The sequence below is a fragment of the Balaenoptera borealis genome (assembly GCF_965194805.1).
Source record: "Balaenoptera borealis genome assembly, chromosome: 4".
Lineage (NCBI taxonomy): Eukaryota > Metazoa > Chordata > Mammalia > Artiodactyla > Balaenopteridae > Balaenoptera > Balaenoptera borealis.
Window position 1 is genome coordinate 131,720,279 of NC_138861.1, and position 24,408 is coordinate 131,744,686.

The 24,408-nt window shown below is 37.9% G+C and overlaps 1 protein-coding gene across 1 annotated transcript; it reads right to left on the reverse strand.

The window, feature by feature from the left end:
• Positions 1-23: 23 nt before the first annotated feature.
• On the reverse strand, positions 24-17,901 carry IL21 (interleukin 21). Its single transcript, XM_082391486.1, has 4 exons — positions 9,177-17,901; positions 9,033-9,068; positions 4,430-4,585; positions 24-2,570 (listed from the first exon to the last, which is right to left on the reverse strand). Exons 1-4 carry the CDS (start codon positions 9,342-9,344, stop codon positions 2,469-2,471), a joined length of 462 nt encoding a protein of 153 aa, XP_082247612.1. The 5' UTR covers positions 9,345-17,901; the 3' UTR covers positions 24-2,468.
• Positions 17,902-24,408: the final 6,507 nt, after the last annotated feature.

A 24,408-nucleotide genomic window follows, 5' to 3' on the forward strand; every position in this document is an offset into this window, starting at 1 on the left:
TTCTTTCTTTCTTTCTTTCTTTCTTTCTTTCTTTTTCTTTCTGTCTCTTTCGCTCTCTTTCTCTCTCTCTCTCTTTCTCTCTCTCTCTCTTTGTTTCTTTCTTTCTTTCCTTCCTTCCTTCCTTTTTTTTTTTTTTTTTTGGAACATTTCCCTTGTTTCTGCAGCAAGTGTTGCTACAAATGCTGTTGAAATAATGTTGAGTAAATGATCCGATTCAGTAGAAAGTTTTACTCAGAAGTATGGTCAGATGTTCCTGTAAGAGTATCTAGAACTTTAGAGACTCATAGACACATAAAGCTCAAAAAAAGGCTGAATATTCCATAGAGATTAAGCCCAACACCCTCATCCTACAGATAAAGAAATGGAAATCCAAAAAATTTAAGCAAGTGACCACGACTTCACATCCAGTGAGATTTCAGGTCTCCTGTATCACCATCCATAGGTGAACAGCAGTGTTTATGGGTCAGCCTCAGATCTTCCGGAGGGCTGGCTAAGTCTTGAACACAGAGCAGTGAAGATGGAGCAGTTCGAGTCTCACTTCTTCATCTTGTTTATTCTGATGCATTGCTTTCCCTGGGATATTGCCAGGATCATTACCCGAGTCTTTAAACTCAGTTTAGTGAAGGCTCTTAGCCAACACCCCATTAAGTTAATTTTACTTTTAAGGTAGAATCTCTGGTCAAAAGGATTAGAACAGAGATTTTTAACAGTAGACACACCAAAATAAATACATTATTTTAAATATAAAATCACAGTGTCAAAGAAGTCAACAACTATAAAGCCAGAAACAAGAAATAAGGACTCCATCTTTCCCAAGTCAATCTCGTGCCTGCTTTCCACTTTTATCCCAACAACCTGGCCTGATGCTGAGGCAGGCTTTAGATGCATATTATCATCATGATGCACATATTTACACGATTCCTTTGTAATAATATTTAAAAATTTTAAAACAGAATACCTTGTTTCTGATGATAAAACATTTCATTGTGAGTTGAAATAATTGATTCCTAATATACGTTTTAGAACCATAAATTATCTGTACTTGTTTAAAAAATATTTTTAAGTAGATCATCTTTGTTCTTAGAGCATAAAGCGTTTCCCATACAACATCCTCTTGCACACTCACAGCCACTTTAACAATAAGAGATTCTCAAATAGCTTATAACATTCTAGTGAAAATTTTATTTTTCTAGCGTTTTTAACTTTATATTTAAATAAACTGCTGGAGTTGATATGAAATGGCAGTTAGATCAGGTTGCTTGTTTTTGCTACCCATGGTTGAAAGATTGGAATGCTTATGCAAAAATCTGTTTTCTACTAGGAGTCCTGAACTCCTGATTTGTCTCCTGATTTTGACTTTATATAGATGATTGAATTTGCCTTATGCAAAGCATACAAGCGCAAAGTGTCTGTCAATTTTAAAAGTAGAAAGAAAGGAAGAAAGAAAGAAGGAAACAGACATTTGGCATTAATAACTCTCTCCCATACAATCATTATAACAATTTGAGAAGAGAGCTACAAGACTTTTTAAAAGTGTGTTTGGTTCCAGAAGATCGTCTAATGCATGTCCCTCTATAGATTTTAATTGCCACTTCCACAAGCTTAGAATGTTAGCTTATAAAGGGACTTGAGTTGGGGAAGGTACTAGTATACCCACTTAGAGAAAAAAAAAAGACCAAAAGAGTCTATTCCATAAATACCTTCATATGTATAGTATTTAAATATTTTTGACAGATTCTAATAAGGAAGTCAGACTTTTGGGAGCCATCTGGTAAAGCTATCCCCCTGGTACATAAATAAATCACGTATTTATAAGAGATAAAATAAAACCTCTTCAGATATAGATTTTAAACAGTTTTCATTTCCTTAAAAGAATAAACACTTCAACTTTGATTTTCACCCTATGCTTCTATATTCTTCAGATTGAGTGAAGGTATATAACCTTTTAAGTTATGATCATCAGAAACCTCATTCTTGTCATAATCAAGATCAAGGTTAATATAAGATCAATAAATTCCCAAACTGTATTTTTGGTTAAAATTTTTAAGCTTCTCCAAGAAATGGCATAGTTGGCAGTAAGATAAAGTAAAAACTTTAGAGATCATAGAAATCTATAACACAGGAAATCAGACTCGAATTGAGTAGAAAGTTTTTTCGAGCTGACCAAACACAGAGCCTGTGGATCAAACTGAAGTACTGCATAGTGATTTTGGAGGAATAATCCTGACCTTGAACACTTATCTGAGTTTTTTCCCCCATCACTAGTATATTGTACTCCTCCATTTGGAATACCAAGAACTGAGTTTCACTACTGTGTTAGAGTATGAAATATAGTGTCCAGCTTCAAGTGAGATCTTTAGGAACCTTCATATTCCGTGTGTTCTAGGAGAGATGCTGATGAATCATCTGTGGAAATAGAATACCATGAGCAACCTCAACATAAGAAGCAATCTGGATAAAGATGAAAGTCAAATATAATTTAAGTTATATACCTTTTGGATGAGTGATTTTAGTCTTTCTAGGAATTCTTTGGGTTGTTTTTTCTCATAAGAATCACATGAAGGACATGTCTAGAAATCAATGAAAGAGTTAATAATCTTCTTTAAAACTTTTTTCCTATTTAATAAAATGTTCATTCAAATTTTATGTTTTCCAATTAGAGACATAAATCATGGTCACTGAAAAAATTTGAGAAGCACATAAAATTGTTCAGAAAATAACAATGAGAAAAATCACTTGTAATCCCATCATTAGATATAACCACTGCTGTGTTTTGATATGTATCCTCCCAGTAATTTTTTTCTTTGCATTTGTGTTATTTACAGTGGCTATTAATTTGCCTTTGTTTTAACACAACATAGCACAAGCATTTCCTACATATTAAATATTCTTCAAAAATATATCCCATAATGTTTGCTTTGTATTCCTACATAGGATTGAAGTATTACTATTTTTGGACATGTAGATTGCTTCTGACTTTTCGCTATTTTATACAGTACTGCAATGGACATCTCTGAGTAATTTTTCATGTACATCTTTATTTTATTTGATAAATTACTAAAAGTAGAATTACTAAATTAAAGGGATAAAAAAATTTAAGGCTTTTGATATACGTTATAAAACTGTTTTACCGCTATTCGCACAGAACATTCTTACAATTATTGTGCATTGTTAAAAATTTTAATTGAAAAAAATAGGATTTCCTATCTTAACTTGCATTTATTTGATTATGAAGAGATTAAACAATTCTTCACATGTGTATTACCCACTTATATTTCTTTTTTAAAAAAATCCTTGGTATATGTTCTTTACCCTTATTCCTGTTGAGATACCAAACACCAGGCCATTGCTTGCTGTTTAGCATTTCTAATGCCGGTTTGATGTTGTGGTGAGAGACATTTGACTGAAAGATAAGAGATATAAGTTCTAATTCTCATTCTGGCACTTAATATTTGTGGAACTTGGGACAAGTCACTTAATATCCTTGGTCTCACTTTCCCATCTATCAAATGAAGGTGCTTAACTGGATAATTCTATGTTCAGTGCCAATATTACCATTTTATGGTCTTTGATATTGGGTTTCAAAGACATGCTCAACTCTTTTCTTCTTTGAGGAAAGTTTTAGAGGGATACTTTTCACATTGCAACCTGGTCAAGCAATCAAAGGAAATAAAAATCATTTTGATATTGTAATTAAGATTTCATTTGAATCACATGTGAAATTCCTTAGAGTAGAGAGAACTGATAGAAAAATTTCTAGTAATTTATCTTATGTGTTTATCCACTGGTTTTGATTAATGCCTGAATTACTCATGGGATTATCTGCATTGCTCATGAGTTGGCGTAAGAGGAAATATACAAGAGGGTCTCAGGGCCCACAAAACTAGGAATTATTGAAATTCCCCAGCCAAATAGTGGGGTCTACCCATTTAAATGTAGTACTGACTCTGCAATTGTACAGGACAGTAATAATATTCTTTAAAAGAGGAAGGCAAAGTTTGAGATTTATCCTGGTGTCTTGTAGGCTACCTCTTTTCTTTCAGGAAAACTAGGATCTAGCTCCTGTTAATAAGGATACAAGTTATATGTGATCATATAATGAGAGCAGAATATTTTTTAACTCTTAAGTCACAATTGGATTCTCTGCCTAATGACTTCCTCACCTTTGAAAGCTATATTAATTATTCCAGCTACCAGGGGCTGTTAGCAAATTCTAATTGGGTTTCTGGGCACTTTCAAGTCTATGGACTAAGAAGAGGTGACTTTGCTTCTCAAAACACACTCTATATGATAAGGTATAACATGTAACTGGAAGGAAGGCACTGGAGGCTCTGGCTGCGTGTGTTTGTGTGTGCGTGTGTGTGTGTGTGTGATGTAATAGATATAGTTAATAAGTACAAATAAGATAGATGACAAATGACAGTCTTACCAGTTCATGTTTCTGTCTTTTCCCTGAATTTGTAGGAGGTAGTTTCCTCTTCAGCTGTTTAGTTAATACATTGATTATCTTTTCATTGTCTCCGGTATTTGCTGACTTTAGTTGGACCTTCTGAAAACATGAAAAAGCCAACCGCTCACAGTGTCTCTGAAAGAAAAATAATTTGTATAGATGTTAATGAAAGTTATTCAGAAAGTAAAAATAACCTTCCCAATCCTCTTTTCCTACTTCTACTGCAGTGTCTTGGGTCACATTCATTTTAGCAGACAAATGAGGAATGATTTCATGTCCTACGTAATCTTTGGGCTAAAGAGCAGACTCTTGTGATATAAAATTTCCCCATGTTAGGGGAGAGAGGACATTTCCCTGTCTCACAGACAAGAAGAGGGAGCTTTGCTTTGCCACAGTTCTTTATTCCTAATGTCATTTTGAGGTCTGGGTATTGGGCAGGACTTGGTATTTCATAAGGGAGAGTTAGTTTGGTTTTAGAACACACTTCATGAATTATGAGGCTCTAAGAGACATTGTGACTGGTGGCAGCTTTGGGTGAGTTATGCTGTAGTCGGATTAAGAATCCTTTCATTTGTCTTTTGTTTCTCTCTGCAACGTACATAGGAGTATCTAACAATGACATACATGTCTTGAGCAGCACCTTATCCTGTACAATGCCTGGCATAGTGTCTTGTTGCTAGTGAGTGCTCAACAAGTATTTGTGGAGTGGACAAATGAAGTAAGTGAGTTAAAGCCCCTCCTTTGGGGAAAGGAAGTGGGTGCCTACCTCTGATGGCACATTCCACGCCCAAGATTCAGTACACCTGCTGTAGACCATGCGTGACTTTTCTAAAATCCTATTCACACTCTCGAGTCCATTAGGGTGGGATCTGCCTGAATCAAGCAGTCAAGGAACAGAATTTGAGACATGCTTCTCCCGCAATGGGCAGGAAGACTGTCCCTTAGAAAATAAGAGTAATGTCTCAGAGCATGGTGAAGTGGGCAGATCAAGGATCAAAAACTTGACTCTTGCTTTAATCAAATAACCAGTGACTAGCGAATAAGTCAAAATGTTAGAAGTTGAACTGAAAATGAAATGGAATTTATTGGAAGAACAAAATTTATACTGACTTGCTGAAAACATTTTAATGCTGATCTAAGAACTTGTATCCAGGTTACTTTTTTCTTTCAACAAATGTCTGCATATGATGCTATCCACTGCCCTAAAGTTGCTGTATCTTCATTTCACCGGTGTATATGGAAGTTACTGCCATGTATACAGAAGCCTCAATTTTTCTCAGTTCCTACAACAATATTACCTGAGTCTTCCCATGGACAATCAGCTGAAAATAGCATCTGGCCTGCTTTGCATTTTCCAACCTATATGCTTACCCATTATGAATGTTGATTAATAACATGCATCTTTAAGACACAACCCCATCAGATTTGCTTTGCATACATGGCCACAAGCCGAGAACCAGCTTATCTGGTTTCCTTATATCAGAGCAGCTTGCCTCTCATAAGGGCAAGATAGTGTCCTTTACATATGTTTGCCAAAATGCTTATTTAATAGAAACTATATATAAATGTTAATTATAGCACTTTTTTTTCCTTGAAAACCACATGTTCATGTTTGTTGAAGTTTTTTCTTTTCTCTTCTTTTTGACCACAACCGGCTTAACTTACTGGAAAAAAATAATATTCATATTTAAAGAGGTAAATTTTCCAGCTGAAACTGAAAACACTAACTGTTTCATCCGTGATGATCTGAGAAACCAGCATTTCTCACAGAGACCCATTTTGCTGAGTTAACATTTACATGTGGATGTTGAAAGAGAATTAGGTTCCAAAGAAGTATAGGGGCCTACCAAATGAACTCCCTTGAGACAGGTATCACCAAGAGTGGTCAAGACAAGCAAGCAAAGATTTTGCACCTCAGAAAGCCTTTCTGAAAACCTCTGAATGGCATCTGGACACCAGTGCCTGTATTGATGGGGCTGTGCTTTCTCTCCTGCCCTTCCTTGTTCACCTGTGTCAATAGACATTGGAATTTTGCTTTGTGCTTTCTGCAAGCAGCAGAGCTATCCCTGGCAATCTGTGGTCCAGGACAAATAACTGCTGGATTTGGCTTCAGATGCACAGTAAAGGCAGCCTCAATAAGGAAAAGAAGCAAAGGAGCTGTTCTGCTAAACTGCCTTAAGGATGTGTTGAGAAGAGGAGTAGAGAGATTAACTTCGATTCAGGCAGCTTCAGGTGCCCTGTCACTCGGGGTGACGCCGAGTTCATGTGCAACACTACCATCTGGGAGCAGAACCACTGTTTTCCTTTGCTGTGCCTTGCAGACTCAGAGGGCAAGGCTTTGTTTCCCTTATCCTTTAACACCTGGAAACATGAGGAGTTATCTGTCCTACACTAGTTTTGCAGAATCGAGGCAGCAGTAAGGAAATCAAAAGCAAGAGTAACAAACCACTCTTTCTTTTTAGCTAGTCAAGTGCTGCTTTTGCAAGGAGGTGCACTTGGCTTTGTTGATTTGCAATTGAGTATTTGAAAATATTTGCTTCCTTACAATTTATTTTTGACCTACTTACTTTTCTTTCTTTTTTTTCTTTTTTTTTTTTGCAAAGAAAGCCCTGGCCATTCACACTAGGAAGTCTTGTGCTAACTGGGTAAAATTACCTTTGTCCTGCATACAAACTAGGTTTATATCAGGGTTCCTCAACAGTGGCACTGTTGACATTTTGGGATGGATAATTCTTGGTTGTCAGGACTGTCCTGTGCATTCTAGAATGTTTAGTAGCATCCCTGGCCTCTACCTACTAGATGCCAATAGAAACCCCACACACACAATTGTGCCAACCAGAAATTTTTCCAGACAATGCCAAATGTTCTCAGAGGGCAAAAACACCACCAGACGAGGACCGCTGATTATATGATTAGAAAGAGAAAGAAAGATGCCTGGTGAGGCCAATTAGCAACCTTAGATGATCACTATATATCAACATTTATATGCAACATTTAAATGAATTTATTTTCATTAAACTTGTTAATCTTTTTAACTCTTTATAGACTCTGCTTTGATGCTAGCCCTGAAAAACTTGATACAATGCTACTGTGGCCTTGAACTATTTTCTTCCCTCCTGGGTTTGCCTGACAGCATAGCTTAAAGATCTTAGTAATACCATTATTCACTTGTATCATGGCCAGCATTGCTTGATCAGATTATCAGATAGATGCAGTGTCACTGAGACAAAATCCTGTCATTATACGGTAAAAAAGATCTCTCTTTAACAAAGGATATAAAGGAAGTACCCACTGGATCAACTCAAGTTAGAAAGCAGGATATCTTATTTTGCAAGTTAGAGACTGTAGCTAAGAATCTCCCCAAAGGACTCTGACCACAGCAGTTAGACAAAGGGCATGAGATGCTAACAAAGATATGTTTTGATAATTAGGGCATTAAGAAATAGTCTTACTTGTTGGAAAAGTCTTTCCAATGAGCTGAATGTGCTACTTTCATTTTAGGTATTGCTTATTAGAAAAGGACCTAGTAAATGAGAGTGGTTAGGTTCAGAGCTAGAGAGTGAATTTTAGAGAAAAGCAATAGTTGTGACTCATTCACTTTCTAAACTTCTACACATAGTCATTTACGATAATTGTTTTCTTTGCAATGTATCTTCATAAATCTCCCCTTTGTAGTGTCCTAATTACTGGTAACACTTTTATAGTTATTCTAATTTATGCAGTTAAAGGTCTGTGACAATGAAAACATTTCCCCCAATTGTGTTTATATCCTCAGGGTACCAAACCTGAAGACTAGATCGAAGTTACCAAGGAAAAGATCAGCACATAGCACACTTGAACTGTATGCTAGGCCTCTTCTTCCTGGGACCTAATGGATTTAAATGGCTTAAGAGAACGGGATGAGTTGTTGAAAAGTGTTCTTTCCAAAAACCTCACCGAAGGCAAAGACAAGACTCACGGAGGCCAAGGTACATGGGACTTATATTCTAAAGGGTGGCCTTGATTTCCACACTACCATTCTTCCATGCTGTGCTATAATGTATTCTTTCTTTCTTTCTTTCCTTCTTTTTTTATTCCTTCCTTTCTCTCTTTGTCTCCCTTTCTTCCTTCCTCCCTTTCTTCCTTTTTTTCTCTTTCTTTCTTCCTTTCTAGTTATTAAAAGTTGAATTCTGCTTCTGTGGTATGTGTCTATATTTCGTACATAGGTTTACAAAGAGGGCTCAAGAACTTTCATGCACAAGGATTCTTAAAATGTAATTAGTTGGACATTGTTCAGAAAATGATCATAGTATGGATTTATTTTCTAGTTTTGTTATTCTATCTCAACAATACTACTTGAGAATACTCTTAGAGATATTTGGAGATAAAAATACATCTTATAAGGTATGTAGTATTTTATTGGTTGGCTTGTTGGTGAACCAATGAGTATTTGAGCAAAATAGAAATAACTATTTTACCAATTATTAAACCCCAAAATTCATTGAAATTAAGTATATTTCTAAATAATCATGTTAATGCCTCTCTTAATTGGATTTAAAAACATATCAAATTTATATTCACAAATAAATTCAACTGGTCTTACCTTTACATCTTCTGGAGCTGGCAGAAATTCAGGGTCCTAGAGCAAAAGAAAATTAGTTCTGAGTTATTTATATAAGTCAAAAAGCTCCTTTTATAGTAATTGAAGAATATTATTTAAATTTTGTTGTGACAAATATGGCCTTACCAAGTCATTCACATAGTTTTTCAGCTGATCAACAATATCTATAAGTTGGCGCAGTCTAATCAAGAGGCGATCTTGCCCTTGGAAGCTTGATTTATGGGCCACTGTCCCTGAGAAGAGGACCATCAGGCAGATGACTATTCTCTCCATGTTGCCAGGTCTGGATCTCATAAGTGCTAGTAGAGCAAGACCTTGGTCTCAGTTTTCACTTCAGTTTGTGAACAGGCTGTCAGTAAAGCTATCTATTTATTCATCCTTCAGGGAGAGATAAAGCCCTCCCATTGCAGCCTGGAAATCTTTGTAAAATGGATGAATGTGAGTAACTCTTTTTTCTTTTCCACTGGCTAGGTATACGTGTGCATGTGCTAATGCGCGGGGGCAGGGATTGATGGAGTCAACGAAATGTGCCCCATCTGCATCTTAGACAGGAAAAAGAGAGAAATGGGTGAATTCCAATTTTCAGCATGAATCAAGAAATGTGCACAGTAAATAATAGGTACTACAAGACTTCAAAGAAGTAAACAAAACACTTTGATGTCTCCTTCTGCGCCTCCCTGGCATCTTACCTGTTCTCCCTGACAGTCATAAAGGCACTTCAATAATGAGTAAAGTGGCAACATGTGCTTTCTTGCAGGACTTTTTCTTATGGTAGTAACTAGGCTTTTTGACTGAAATCGTCCAGTATTCCATCATAAAGGTAGGAGGAGAGCTACCTTTTAGGAAATTTTAAATAACAGGGGTATTTTCCAAATTAGCAAGACTATTTTAGGTTCTTAATCAGGTTAAATGGTTTAAAGTAGAATGTGCTCCAACTCTTCTCCAAAGCATCTTTAAGTAACAATCTCAGCGTCTAACATTTTACTTAACAATCTGATTTATACATATTATCTTATCCTCCAATCAAGATCTCACTCTACCTTCATTCAAAAGAAAGAAAAAAAAGAAACTCTGTAATGTCTATCTCTTCTATATAATGCATCAATTAAATGAATGAAAAGTGCTAATACTCATTCCTCTCTAAACCAAAATTTTATTTCAAACAGCAAAATCCAGAAATACCCATAAGTGACTCTTTTTCTCTTCGGGTAGTGTTACTTATTATTTTCTCTGGATATGGACGGCACATTTCTAACTATGACAGATAGAGGTTAATAAAAAACTCAAAGTCCAGAAGTGGTTTTATCATCCTCCTCTCTGCTGCTTCTCCTCTCCCTGCTACTCTTCACTCATTTGAGAAAGCTGAATACGATATTCCAGAAACATGGAAGTAGTATTGTAGCATAGTCAACTAGGTCTTACAAATAAAACTCTTGACTATAGATTTTATTTATCCATTTATTTCTTCATCTGTTTCATCACAAGCTTACAGGCATACTTTTTTCTAAAATGTTATGTGGCTAAGATAAATTGGACTTTGGACTTGATTTGCTTTGAAGGTTGTTTGTAATCTTTTTACCATAAAATAAAGGTATCAAGAGTATCCAGGTTTGGTCTTAAAGAGTAAGACCTACCAAAGATCAAGAAGTCCTCCCTATAATCATTAAATTCCATAGGGGAGGGTTCATGTGTAAACCCAGGAAATACATATGGACTTGGGGTTGCCACTTGGCACCTCAACATTGCCTGCATTACCTTTGTACATGCTTTCTTTATCTGCTAGAGAGATGTGAGTCTCCTTGAAGACACCAACCACAGTGTTTAAGAGCTCAATTTCTAAAGCAAAGTGCTTGAATTCAAATCCAGGCCATAACAATTAATTGTACATATGACCCTGGATATGTTATTGCAAAAAGAAGGTAAGTATAGAATCTAATCATAAGGTGTGATGAGGCTTAAATAGACATTCCAAGTAAAAGGGCCAAGTACAGCACACAATAAAATCCCAGAAGATTTGTGTTCTGACCGTGGATGAGCGTAGAGAGGAGAATTTATAGACGCCTGGATACTCTAACTGATCCATGGAAGGAAGAACATGGGCAGGTCAGCCAAAATACAAGGGTGTTCCTGTACTGGTCATAAAAAGGTCAAAAGTCTTTGGTGCTCCTTACAGAGAATCACTCATCCCGACTCTGGAGTGCCTCACCACCACCCTAGACACCCCAGTTGCTCCCTGAGACCTCCCAGCCCTCTGCAATCCATCAACCAGCACACCAGGATCTCCAAGGTCCCACTCTAGCCTTAGGACCCAAGAACTTTCTGAGTCAGATCCCCTGCTTTAAGTGGCATTTCAGTTGTTAAGCATTTTGAATATCACTGCTGGTATAGTAGGCTGAATAATGGCACCCCAAAGATGTACACACCCTCATCCCTGGAACCTGTGACTATGTTACCATCACAGGTAACAAAAGGGACTTTACAGATGTGATTAAATTAAGGATCCTGAGATAATCCAGATTCTCCTGTATTATCCGTGTGGCCCAATATAATCACAAGTGTCCTTATAAGAGGAAGGCAGGAGTGTCAGAGTCAAAGAAGATGTGATGCCAGAAGCCGAGGTCTGAGTGATATGGGGCTAGAAGCCAAAGAATATAGGTAGCCTCTAGAAGCTGGGAAAGATGGGGAACAGGTTCTTCCCTAGAGCCTCCAGAAAGAATGCAGCTAACACCTCAATTTTAGCCCCATTAAGCTCATTTTGGACTTCTGAAATCCAGAACTGTATAATAATGAATTTGTGTTGTTTTAAGCCACTGATTTTGGGGTAATTTGTTACAATAGCTATAGGAACGTTACACACCTAGGTATGGAATTTTTACTCTTGGAAGAAGGGTGGGGAAGAGAGGAAAGGGTGATTAGGAGAGAACTAGTAAAGGCTGGAATTTGGTTTGTTGGGCTTTGGGGGGTGCAGGTAGAGGGGCAAGGAATCATGAAGAAGAGAGGGAAGTAAGACTAGTGTAGCTACCATGGGGTATGGGATATTAGGGAGAAGAATGTATGATGAGGACTTTCCTGAAAGTCTGGGTGTGTTATAACAGCTTCTTCCTGGCACTGAGAAGGCTTGCTCAGGAGTGACAGTGTGTTTCAAAGTTATGGAGCCCAATTTGCATTGCACTTGAATTTATCACTGTGTTGAGATGGAACTTAGGGTGGGAGTAAAGAGGCTCAGATTTACTTGAGTTATGTATTCTGCTTAGAAATACTAACTTATTGCTGCCTTTGCAGCATCATTTCATTGAGGTGTTAATGTATTTTTATTCCTTAAATTATCTTCTTTTTTATTATTTAGATTCAGTCAGTCCTGCTGTTAACACTTGTAAGGAAAATGAGAATTTATTTCACTCTGACTAATATACCAGGGCACAATTTGAGTATAACAAGAATTTTGTGTTTTCTTATATGCGATTTTGTCTGCAAGAAATACTAGGTGAATGCAGAATCCTGCATCCAACCGAACCGAGCCATATAGGAATGTACAGAATGTACACACACCTCAGACACCCACCAGCCACCTCAGTTTACTGCGTGTGTGATGAGCCCCACCTGTTCACATCTGGCGTTCCATCCTGGGAACCCTCTGTTGCCATTTCTCAATAGCTGGTAGCTGCAACCTCCACGAACAAACTTCAGGTCTTTTTCTAGGTAAAATGCCATATTTATTGTAGTATGTATGTGTTTCTTAACCATTTAACATGTGTAAGACTGCTGTCTTTTTTGTTAGGTTCCTGTCATCTTTTTAATGTGTCACTGACAAAGTTTTAGTGTTGTGCCCCTAATCCCATTTCCCCCATAAGCTCTGTGGTTGTTACTGTGCTATTTTATATAGTGTAGTTGATTTTTAGAAAAGTGTATGTCACAGTATACTGGAACTGACTGTATTTTGTCTGGAAGTGTCACAGTTAAGTCTCAACAGCATCTAGTTACATCCAGGTAAAGAGCAAGACTAGGATAAAGGCTTTATTCCTAAGAAGGGAGAGAAAAGGGGGACGAGGGAGGAAGGCAGAAAGAATGAAAAACAGACTCTTTCTTTCTTATTTTTACACATGGCCTATCTGAGCTCAGATTTTAAAAACCCTGGTGGTGCCGCTCCTCCCCTGGCCCCTCCCCATTAGCACAGGGGAGCTCATCTTGGCCTCCATGAGCCTCCTGAAATTATTTGCAAAATTTTGTGTTTATGTTTGTGGGAAGAAGAAAACCTTAAATTTCATCCTCTTCTCAAAAGAAATATCAGGCAGCTGCTCTTTTTGTTTTCTAGGCTCCAGAGACTTCTGTGAAGGGCAGTGCGATCCACGCTCCTTCAGCACGTCCACAGCACTGTGCACAGGAGTGACGGCTCCAGACTTCCTGTACAGGAGAAGTGAAGGGACAGCAGTCCGGCTGAAGTCACACCGGTGTAGTAAGCACCCTGCTTTTACTTAGCTTCCCTGTTTACCTGGTACCTTGGAGCGAGGTGTTGGGTTCTGCTAGATGCCTTCTTTCTACGAAGATAACCCAGCTCGTCACCATGAAAGCATGAAACTTTAGTCACCCACCCGAGGGGATTCGTGGACATATTTCAAGAATTTCTCGAATGGACTGTGCTTATAGACCCCACTGGTCAGTGTAGGAAGGAGGCCACGGCACAGGAGGAAGGCTTCCAGCAGGGCGAGCAGGCTGAGGGTGAGAGGAATAAAGGGAAGGAGGGGTTGAAGTCTGAAAATGAATGCTGCTAGGTCCTGGGGAAAGATGTGCCAGGTCTAAAACAGTGCTGGTTACTCTTTGCACCCAACTCTTCTGCCCTGTCTATACAGCTCTTCCTCGTGACCACTGGGTGTCAAATACTCCCTTTCTGCTTTCACTTGCTTTGACCACTCATGGGTAGAATTAGATGTCCTGCCTGGCAAACTCTGCAAAGAGAGGTCTTCGGTGTTTAGAGTGATTGATGTTATTATAATGTGCCACTCTGACATGCCAAAGGTATTCAAACAGGTGGCTTGTCTCTAGACAACTATGACACCCATCAATGAGGCTAGAGATCAGATGTCCATCATTCCGCGACCATCAGGCATAAAGGATGGAGAAAAAGAACCAGAAGATCCAAACTGTCCACCCAAGTTCCATCCTGACCCCACAGCACGAGATGTGACAAGTTCCACTGGACTCAAGGCCTGCACCTGTTTCCTTCCCTAGGGTGAGGGGCTGCTATAAACATCTTCTGTCTCGACCTTGCAGCTCCCAACACATGGTCATGAAAATAAAGAAGTACACCATTGGCCTTTGCTGTGTCCTCTTCCTAAGCTGTCTGCTGAGTTCCTCGTTCATAGGAACCTCCTCCCCACGTTCTCCAAGGGGCGGCGTCAGGATCTCAGAGAGAGGGATCTGCAAGTTGAATGCCACCCTCATTCTGGACAGTTATTTCTGTTTCTAGGGATGAGGATCATTTTTTGGAAAATCACTACTTTTCATCGTTGTATTTACAAAAGTAATACATGTGTGTCATAAAACAAAGAATTCGAAGAACATATAATTGTGTAAAGTAAAAAGCAAAATTTTAAATTGCTCTCTTTTCTTCCCTAATTTTCACTTGCTGGGGGCACTCTTGAGAGTTTACAAAGTATCGTTATAGACTCTTTTCCTATGTACTTAGAACAACAGAGAGGCATAGATATAGATATATACATATTGAAGGAAGTAGAATTATAAATGGACATAATGAAGTATAGAAAAAGAAACATAAAGATATAGACATAGAAAAAATGTGCTTTTTTACTTAAAAATTTAATCTTACCATACATATTCTACAACTTTCCTTTTTCACTCAACAATATGTCAGAGACAGCAGTCCATACAGTACTCACACAGGGCTATCTCATTTAAATAGGTAGATTGATATTCCATTGTATGGCTGTATTATGATCTATCTATTTATAACCCTGCTGGTAGACATTTAGAGTGTTTCCAATTTTTATCTCCTACAAACAGTGCTGCAGTGAACATCCTTAAACATCTATGTCTTTAGCATAAATGAACTGTATTTCTTTTAGGTACATATCCCACATTTCACGTCCTGAGTGGAAAGATTAATTCCTTTTAAAAAATTGATAGAAACTGCCAAATTGCCCTCCAACATGTCATACCAGTTTATATTCCCACCAGCAAAAGAGTCTCCTTTCCCACTCCATTCTCACAAACACATTTTTTTATAAATACTTTATTTATTTTTTATTTTTTTAAATTAATTAATTAATTAATTGGTTGCATTGGGTCTTAGTTGCAGCAGGTGGGCTCCTTAGTTGCAGCTCGCCAGCTCCTTAGTTGTGGCATGTGAACTCTCAGTTGCGGCATGCATGTGGGATCTAGTTCCCTGACCAGGGATCAAACCCAGGCCCCCTGCATTGGGAGCATGGAGTCTTATCCACTGTGGCTACAGGGACGTCCCTCATAAACACTTTATATTGTGAATATTTTAGATGTTTGCCATTATGCTAAGGCAAAAAAAAAAATTAGTATCCTATCATTGATTTGCCTTTCTTTGATCAATAATTAAGTTTGACATATTTCATATCTCTCTTATCAGTGTTTTTTTGTTTTCTTCTGTGAAAAGCCTTGTTCATATTCTTTGCCCATCTATTGGGTTGTTTCTTACCTGTAAAGACTCTTTTTCTCTTAAAGATATGTTAAACATGTTTAAATTATTTTCTCTGTGGTGTCTTTTGCCATACAGAGATTTTGTTTTTATGTTACTGGATCTGAGAATCTTATGTTTTATGACATAAGCTCCTACTGGATATCAGAAAGGTCTCTCCTTCCATAATAATAAATGGTAGACATTGGTTTAGTCTTCCTCTTTCTTGAGAAATCCTAATGCCAAGGAGTCACTATGAATTTAGGGGTACTTTTAAATGAATTTGCATTTAATTCATCACAAGAGGAGTAACATACTTTTTTGAAAGTATGAATAATACATGTATGGTTGAAAATGATTTAGTTTATAAACAGTGGCCCACACATCACTGGATTCATGGCACCTGAATACCATCGTTTTGGAACAAAGTTGGATATGATATATAATTATTATATAAGTCTAATCTTATACCACACCCAAGGGGACAAAGCACTGCAGAATCCTAACATGGCATCCGAGCCATCAATTGTCGATTGTGTTTGCTACGCTTTTAGTGTTGAGTGTTTTATTTTACTTAGAGTCTTCAAGTATGGATTCTCCATGTACAATGTACACGGTAGCTCTATAATCAAAATTGACTGATTAACAAAGTGGTCAACAGGAAAACACAGTCTCTGAGATTTGCTCAATGGACTCAAAGGTTGCCCTGAAATCAGCCTTTAAACTGAAAAATAGTTACACCTGAGAGCCACTTCTGTCACTAATAAAGGGGGTGGGGTATCTCTGGGAAAAGACCTTGGACCAGTCAAAAAGATACTAATACTAATAATTATTAGAGCAAACACTTATATAGTTAAGTGCTTTACAGACATTTAAAGCACCAACATGAGATAAGGTACTATGATTATCCCTCCTTACAGATGAGGAAATCAAGGCACAACAAAGTTGAAGTGATTGGAGGACAACTGTTTGCAGAGCTTGACCACTTCTCTCCACATAAGGAAACTGCCACTGGTGCCAATACCATTGGGTTATAACAGAATAACCTCTGCAGTTCATGAGACCCCATAATGGGATTAAACCGCAATGGTGATGCTTCTGACATGTGGATTTGGAGTGAGGTGAGGAGTCCTTTTGCAGAATTATTCTTGGTGGTATCCAGAATGTAAATGTATACCTTGTCAGAGTGAATTAAATAATCAGCTTCCGATCTGGGTTGGAATATCCAATTGCCTGTCTTTTATTTTACCCAACCTGGTCCAGTGTAAGATTTTACTTTTTATTACACTAAGTGTAATAATTTTCTGGCATCTTATATCCATACAGGAAGAGATAAAGAAGTGAATAAACCCTTGCAATCATTTGGATCATGAATAGCATAGACAAAATCAATCAGGAAATCAGCTATCTTGACAACTTAATGGCCAAAATGTGATTAAGTTATTTACATGTATTTAATCAATTATTGTTCATTTGCCATGTTTTTCAAGCCTTCTCACGGTAATGAAAACATCAGAACACTCATCTTCTGCTCCAGTTAGCTTCCACAACTTTAAAATAGACACTGAGGGGGCAATCAGTACAGAGGAAGACAAAAGAAACGTGCTTACAAAGAGAGTCAACTAAAATTAAATCTTCATGAAATTAAGAGATGGATGCCTCAGTGTTTTGGTATATCCACAGTTAAGTCATCACAGGTCACGTCAGTGTATTTAACAAAAGTTGTCTGTTACTTCTGCCATCTGTATATGTATCACCTGGAAGCTTTAATGGCATGACAGGGATGAGGGACTCTGGCCCTTGACTTGATTTTCATCCAGGCCTCAGAATGACAGCTTTGATCCTTGCTACTATGTTCAGAGAATAATTTTTAATGGGGTTAGTGTTCAGGTCAACATTTATTTTTATTTATTTATTTTTACTTTTTATTGGAGTATAGTTGATTTACAATGTTGTGTTAGTTTCACATGTTGTGTACAGCAAAGTGAATCAGTTATACATATACTTATATCCACTCTTTTTTAGATTCTTTCCTCATATAGGTCATTATGGAGTATTGAGTAGAGTTCCCTGTGCTATACAGTAGGTTCTTATTAGTTATCTATTTTATATGTAGTAGTGTGTATATGTCAGTCCCAATCTCCCAATTTATCCCTCCCCCCTTTCCCCCCCGGTAATGATAAGTTTGTTTTCTACATCTGTGACTCTTATTTCTGTTTTGTAAATAAGTTCATTTGTACCATTTTTTTAGATTCAACATATGTGATATCATATGATATTTGTCTTTCTCTGTCTGACTTACTTCACTCAGTATGACAATCTCTAGGTCCATCCATGTCACTACAAATGGCATTATGTCATTCTTTTTATGGCTGAGTAATATTCCATTGTATATATGTACCACATCTTCTTTATCCATTCCTCTGTTGATGGAGATTTAGGTTGCTCCCATGTCCTCGCTATTGTAAATAGTGCTGCAATGAACATTGGGGTGCATGTATCTTTTTGAATTATGGTTTTCTCTGGATATATGCCCAGGAGTGGGATTGCTGGATCATATGGTAGCTCTATTTTTAGTTTTTTAAGGAACCTCCATACTGTTCTCCATAATGGTTGTACCAGTTTACATTCCCACCAACAGTGTAGGAGGGATCCCTTTTCTCCACATCCTCTCCAGCATTGTTTGTAGATTTTTTGATGATGGGCATTCTGACTGGTGTGAGGTGATACCTTATTGTAGTTTTGATTTGCATTTCTCTAATAATTAGTGATACAGGTCAACGTTTAGGATGGAGACCTTAGAAATGTAAGGATTAAGGTGTCTAGAGAAGGTCCTCAGTAATTATGGAGAACAATGACCCCAGCAGCCCACAACACAAATGAACCACAATACCTAGAAAAGTTCTGAGTGTCCACCTCTCCCTCCTTTGATCTCCTCCTGGCTTTCTCTCTGGATCTCTCTCTTCCCCTTTTCTCTTGTGTTGCTCTTTCACTCCCAATTTCTCCTCCTCTTTTCTTCTCTCTCCCTGGCTTTGTTTTCTTTCATCCTAGTTTGTTTTTTGTTCAAATCCTCACACCATGTATGTTTCTCATAAACTCATAACTAACACACAATAGTAGTTCATTAAATTTCACTTATTATTGGGTGGAGGCTTCCTGAGACAGAGCTCAAAGAGGGATTCAAGAAAAAGACATTAGAATTAAAAGTCCTTGATAGCAGAAAGCTTTATGTGGAACAAAAGTGTGACATCCTTCACGCTCTGTCCTCCGAGAGCATTAAACTACATCTGGGGAGGGTCATGAGGTGACTTGGTTGAGATGGAAGGATGGTCTCAGTCACATGTGACAGATTGGAAGGAGTTTGAAGACCCAAGCGGAGGAAGATGAGAAAAGTACATTGAAAATATGTTCTGTGCAGTGCATTTGTTGGGCACTAAGTAATGCCACTAAGGTGGCATTCGGTGAAATGCCACAAATAAAGTGACATTTCAATAAGGTGAAATTTGACAGGGTTTGGTGTGATTAACGAACATCCATAGGAGTTTTAGGGACTCATTATCTCAGCTATGACAAGGAAGTGATATTACTGCTCTGAAAGGACTCCTTGGGGGGGGCTTCCCTGCAGGTGAAGGGGAGGGAAAGTGGGCAGGGCTTTGTGCCTCTCCACTCCTGCTTCAATCAGAGAAAATCCTCTTTTATTTGTTTTATACATTGGGTCCTGTGTAAGATTTAGTTTGAAAAAAGGTTTACCCACTAGGAAAAAAAACAAACAGTTTTAAAGTGACTAATGGTGTTCCCTATTTGTAGAGCCCAGGGTGGTGGTATCGCCTACCTGTGCCCAGGTGTTCTGCCTTGGATAAGGAAGCCATGCCATGGTCCACAGAGGGCATGGAAAGCCCACTTTTGCACTGTGGTTAATTGGTTGCTAATAGATATTACAGTTAACATTTATTGGGCGCATACTATGTGCCAGGCATTATTCTGATGATTTTTGTCCTTATTCTATCTTTTAGTTATTAACGTATTAAATCAATTCTTGGACAACACATTTGTATATTTAAGTCTTGGAAGCCAGGCTGCCTTTTAAAATCAATGGCAACTTAAGGTTAATAAAGTCCAGTTAGCCACCTACCCTCACATTTATGAGGTAACTGCTATTGTTATACATTTTACAGGTGAGAAAACTGAGGCACAGAGAGTTTAAGAAACTTGTCCAAAGGGGCACTTGTAAGAGGTGATGTGATGGCTACTGCTAAACATCAAGATTGCTACTGACTAGGTATAAGATGGCCTAGGATGATGCCTGTTAGTGCTGAGAATACAAGGTTTGATATGGGAACCATGATGAGGGTGGCAATATATCACAGCCATAATATGAAATTATGCATAACTCGTCGGAAAAAAGAAGACTAAGTCTTACATTTCTGTATATTTTCTATAAACTCTGCCCTCTCTAACTTCATTATTCACAGTAAAAATTATCTATTAATGAAAAAGATGATGAGACGGTTTCTTGCCTTTAAAGGTTATAACTTAGGTAAGTCCATCAAAACTGTCTTTGCACATAGCAGGGACCCATTAAATGTTAGTTCCCTGCTTTTTTCCAGGGGTCAAAAAAACTGTCTTGTGGGTCATACTTTTAAAATGTCATGGTGGTGGCTACCACCTCGGATATTAAATTTATTTGCTAAATAGAAGTGTAAGCATTGGGGAATATTGCAGTTAGAGCTTTGATGATTCCGGTTGGTTTCTAAACAGATTTATAATGTGTAAAACAATTTTCCTGACTACTCAAGAAATAGGAAAAGCATTTAGGCAATGGAAGATCATCTACAATTTTTTACTATAAGTTCACTGGAACATCATGGAGGAAAGGTGAAGAGAATTAAAATTAATAGCTATGATCAGGGGCAGAATGTCTTGATTGTTAGAAAAGTGAATAGGAACAAAACCAACAGGAGAACTCAGTATACGTCTACTTTGTGTGAGCATGAGGTGGGGAAAATACACGGTTTCCCTGTCACCTAGTGAGAGCAAATAGGCAAATGACGTGAATTTAGCACACGTCACCTAAGAGGTCTGTGGCTTAGGAACATGCTGAGTCAATTTGCTACTTGAGAATTTACATCACCTTGATAGTGGACTTCCCCAAAGGTGGAATTCTAAGCAACCTCATATCCCTACCTGGAGAGAGCAGAGATTTCCTTTTTCCTCTGTCTCTGACTGAGACAATCATGCGATGGATACAAACCAGACCTCATTCCCTCCACCCACATTTTCCTTTACATAATACCACAGTAAGATTTTTCCTACAGCTTAGTCACTGGTAGATTAAATAGTGTTCTGAAAATTAGGAGGCAAGGTGACAAAACTGCTTTCAAGGAATTTTTTTTAATCTCTAAATTGAGGATTCTTAAATTCATTATTCAGCAATTACCATAAGAATGTTCCAGTCTGAAAGATAAAATGGCTTGCTGTTTAAAACAATAAATAGGAAGCATTACATCATCAGAAAACATTTATTGAGGCTGTGTGTATTTGGTATTCTCCTAGATGCTATCAGGTCACTGCTCTACGAAGATACAAAGCAAACCTTAATTATACACATGATTGAGGAAATGAAAGCATGCTGGTCTTTATGTGTGAAAATGACACTAAATATGATCAGACAAATGTGCATTTGAGGTTTGTTTTACAGTTGCACTGAGTTTTCTTTCCATAATTTCTGTAGCACATTTACTGCTGGTGACCTGTGTCATAATTCTAAGATGATTAGCACAGGTTAGACATATAGTCTTTGCTCATGAAATGGTTTTTGGCTTTGAGATCTTGATAATAACTAAAGCCATGAGCAAGTACTATCATCGTCTTATGACTGATGCTTCAGTAAAAGTAATCTGGACTTATATGAATTCGGGAAAGGTTAGTAAAACCTACATTAGTGTAAGACACTATTAAGATACAGAAGTTACAACAATATTAATTATATATGAATTCATCTACCAGAAGAAAATTAATTGGGGGAATTATGGAATAAGAACTTTAGCCATTAATATGCTAGTGGGATTCATTTATTAAGCTTTGCATTAGAATTCATCTTGATAATATTGGCTTAAATTCGTGGTCATTTTTTCCCCTTTATAGGCAGGAGAACCTCTGATAACTGCCTTCTGCCACAGTGGAGTGTAAAGAACCCATGTGACTGTCTTGCACACTGCTGTCTTTTCATGGTCCAGCACAGCGCCTGGCACAGAAAGGCACTTAATAAATATTTGTCTCCTGAACATATGAATGATTGGTTGATTGATTAAATGAATGAATGAATTCATTAACTGATTATTGGCCTGTATTGGGTTGGCCAAAAAGTTCGTTTGGGTTTTTACAAATGAACTTTTTGGCCAACCCAATACAAGAAATACAATTGGATATAGCAGGAAACCAATCACTAGCTCGACCCTGATTCTTGCAAACAGAAGAATGAGACTTAGTGGACACCAAAATGGGAGGAGACCACCCACAGTCTGTTTACCTAGCATCACGAAAACAGATTACTCAGGTTCTAGAAGAAGGATGGTGTCTTCCTGACAGTTACATCCACGGAAAAAAGCCAGCAGTTGTTCCCTAGATAAGACAAACTGTTTCCATTCGTGAAACAGAAGCATTTGTTAATCAGCAAAGAAGTGGTCACTGGAGCAGAAACCTAGGCAAGTGCCTTGAGCAGTTAAAATGAATTTCCTGCAGAAAAGCATTTCTTTTGATGATAACTTTAAAAAATAATTTATGTAGTTTCTTTTTCAGTAGCCGTGCTCCATCTGTATCGTGCAGCATTATTAGCATTTGTTCACAACAGAAGTGGTAAGGAAATTACTCACCACAATTGTTAGACCGGCTTATTAGAGGCAGAGAGAAAAAGAGTGGCCTTCATGGGTACTCAGTTCAGATGCTGCAGTCAGCAAAGGTGTGGGCCACGGTTGGGGAGGATGTGAGAATGGAGGAGGGAACCAGCTTGCTTTAGTTTCTGGGGAAACATTAAAATTTGTAATGCAAGCCACCTAGCCTGGCAAGAGTGATTGGTTTCTTTCGTTCTAGAAGAGAAGGGTTGCTGGGGAATAAATTCAGATGAATAAATATGGCTCTAAACTTTCTTTGAGTGTGAATTTCATGAAAGCCTCGCTTATGACGTCTCAGGAAATAAGTGCATGTACTGGTTTTTTAAAAATTTTTATAGAATGTGCAAAATTAGATTATATCAATCATTTCTCATGAATGGCTTGATGCCATGGCTTCGGTCTTCAGTTATGAATTTGCATGTCCCATGCACTTTGATCCCTATGTGTCTGTGTGTAATGAATGCATCTTTGTTCATTTAAAATTCATTCAACAAGTATTTATTGAGCAACAACTAGTCACGCTTTCTCCTCTTGTTTTTCCATGTGGGAAAAAATGGGATGATCTTTAGCTGTGTTTTATTGGGCACACTTTATTGGGCAAATGTTTTAGCAGGGACTTCCTAGCACATATGGTGCTTTTGTAGAAATGAAAAACAAAAACAAACAAACAAACAAAAAACCCCCAGCCCCCTCTGTGTGCAAAAGAATTATTTTCAAAAGTGTCTCTTCTTCTCAGAAGATGAAGCCTTATGCCTGGGCACAGGGCTTGATGAGGTGAGTGGTGCATGCTTCAGCCCCTTCCTGGGCACCATTTTGCAGTACACAAAAGGCATACCTAAATGTGGAAACTCATCTAGATGAAGCCTCACAGAAACAGTTTGGGTTTTGTTCAGCTTTTGGTGATTTGGACCAAGAGTGGGAAGAGTTCCTTTAATCCATGTTAGTCAAAGAATCTCTATACCAAAGACTCTGTTCTTAATTGTCCATCTGCCAAATAAAGGAGTTAAACTAAATGCCTTTTTTCCCCCTAAAAAATATGTATTTTGATTATATAGTAGAGAGGTCAAGAGTGTGGGCTTTGGAGTCAGGTGCTTGAGTTTGAATCCTGGCTCTGTGACTTAAGAGCAATTTGGCCATGGAGAATGTCTCTGAGCCTCAGCTTGTTCATTTGTAAAATGGAGATGATAGTACCTAGTAGCCAGTTCATAGAGTTATGATAAGAATTAAATGATATAAGGCACATAAAGCACGTAGGACAATATCTGGAGTAAGTGCTGAATAATCGTTAGTCATTATTATTGTCATTATTATTTAGTCAGTGTGATTCCATATCTCCAGAAAGCCAAGGGAAGTCATCTACCTAGCATCAGTCATCTCACTAACACTCAATAGTTTATCCACACTTGCCACTCAGCCAGTTAAAACACCCTCTGGGTCACTTATCTGTAGTAAATAAGGGCATTCATTTGGTAGGCCTTGACAAAGCTACCGCCCTCTATCTCCTAACACTATTGTAATACCCCTAAGATATTTTTGGTCTTTCTAGGGAAGGGTCAGGTGGCAAGCAGTTTATCCTGAATCAAATAATTGGAATCTGCACTGACACCTCAACATGCTCCTAAAAGCAGCCCATGGAGATTCTTAAGAAGTAACCCCTCAAGCAGATGAATTCCTGAAGCACCTAAGAAGTACAGTGTTAGTGGCTAAAAACAACCACCGTTTATTATGTCTCATGAGTTTATGGGATGGCTTAATAGCTCTGCTGGTCTGGGATAGGCTTAACTGATCTTGGCTAGGCTCACTCATT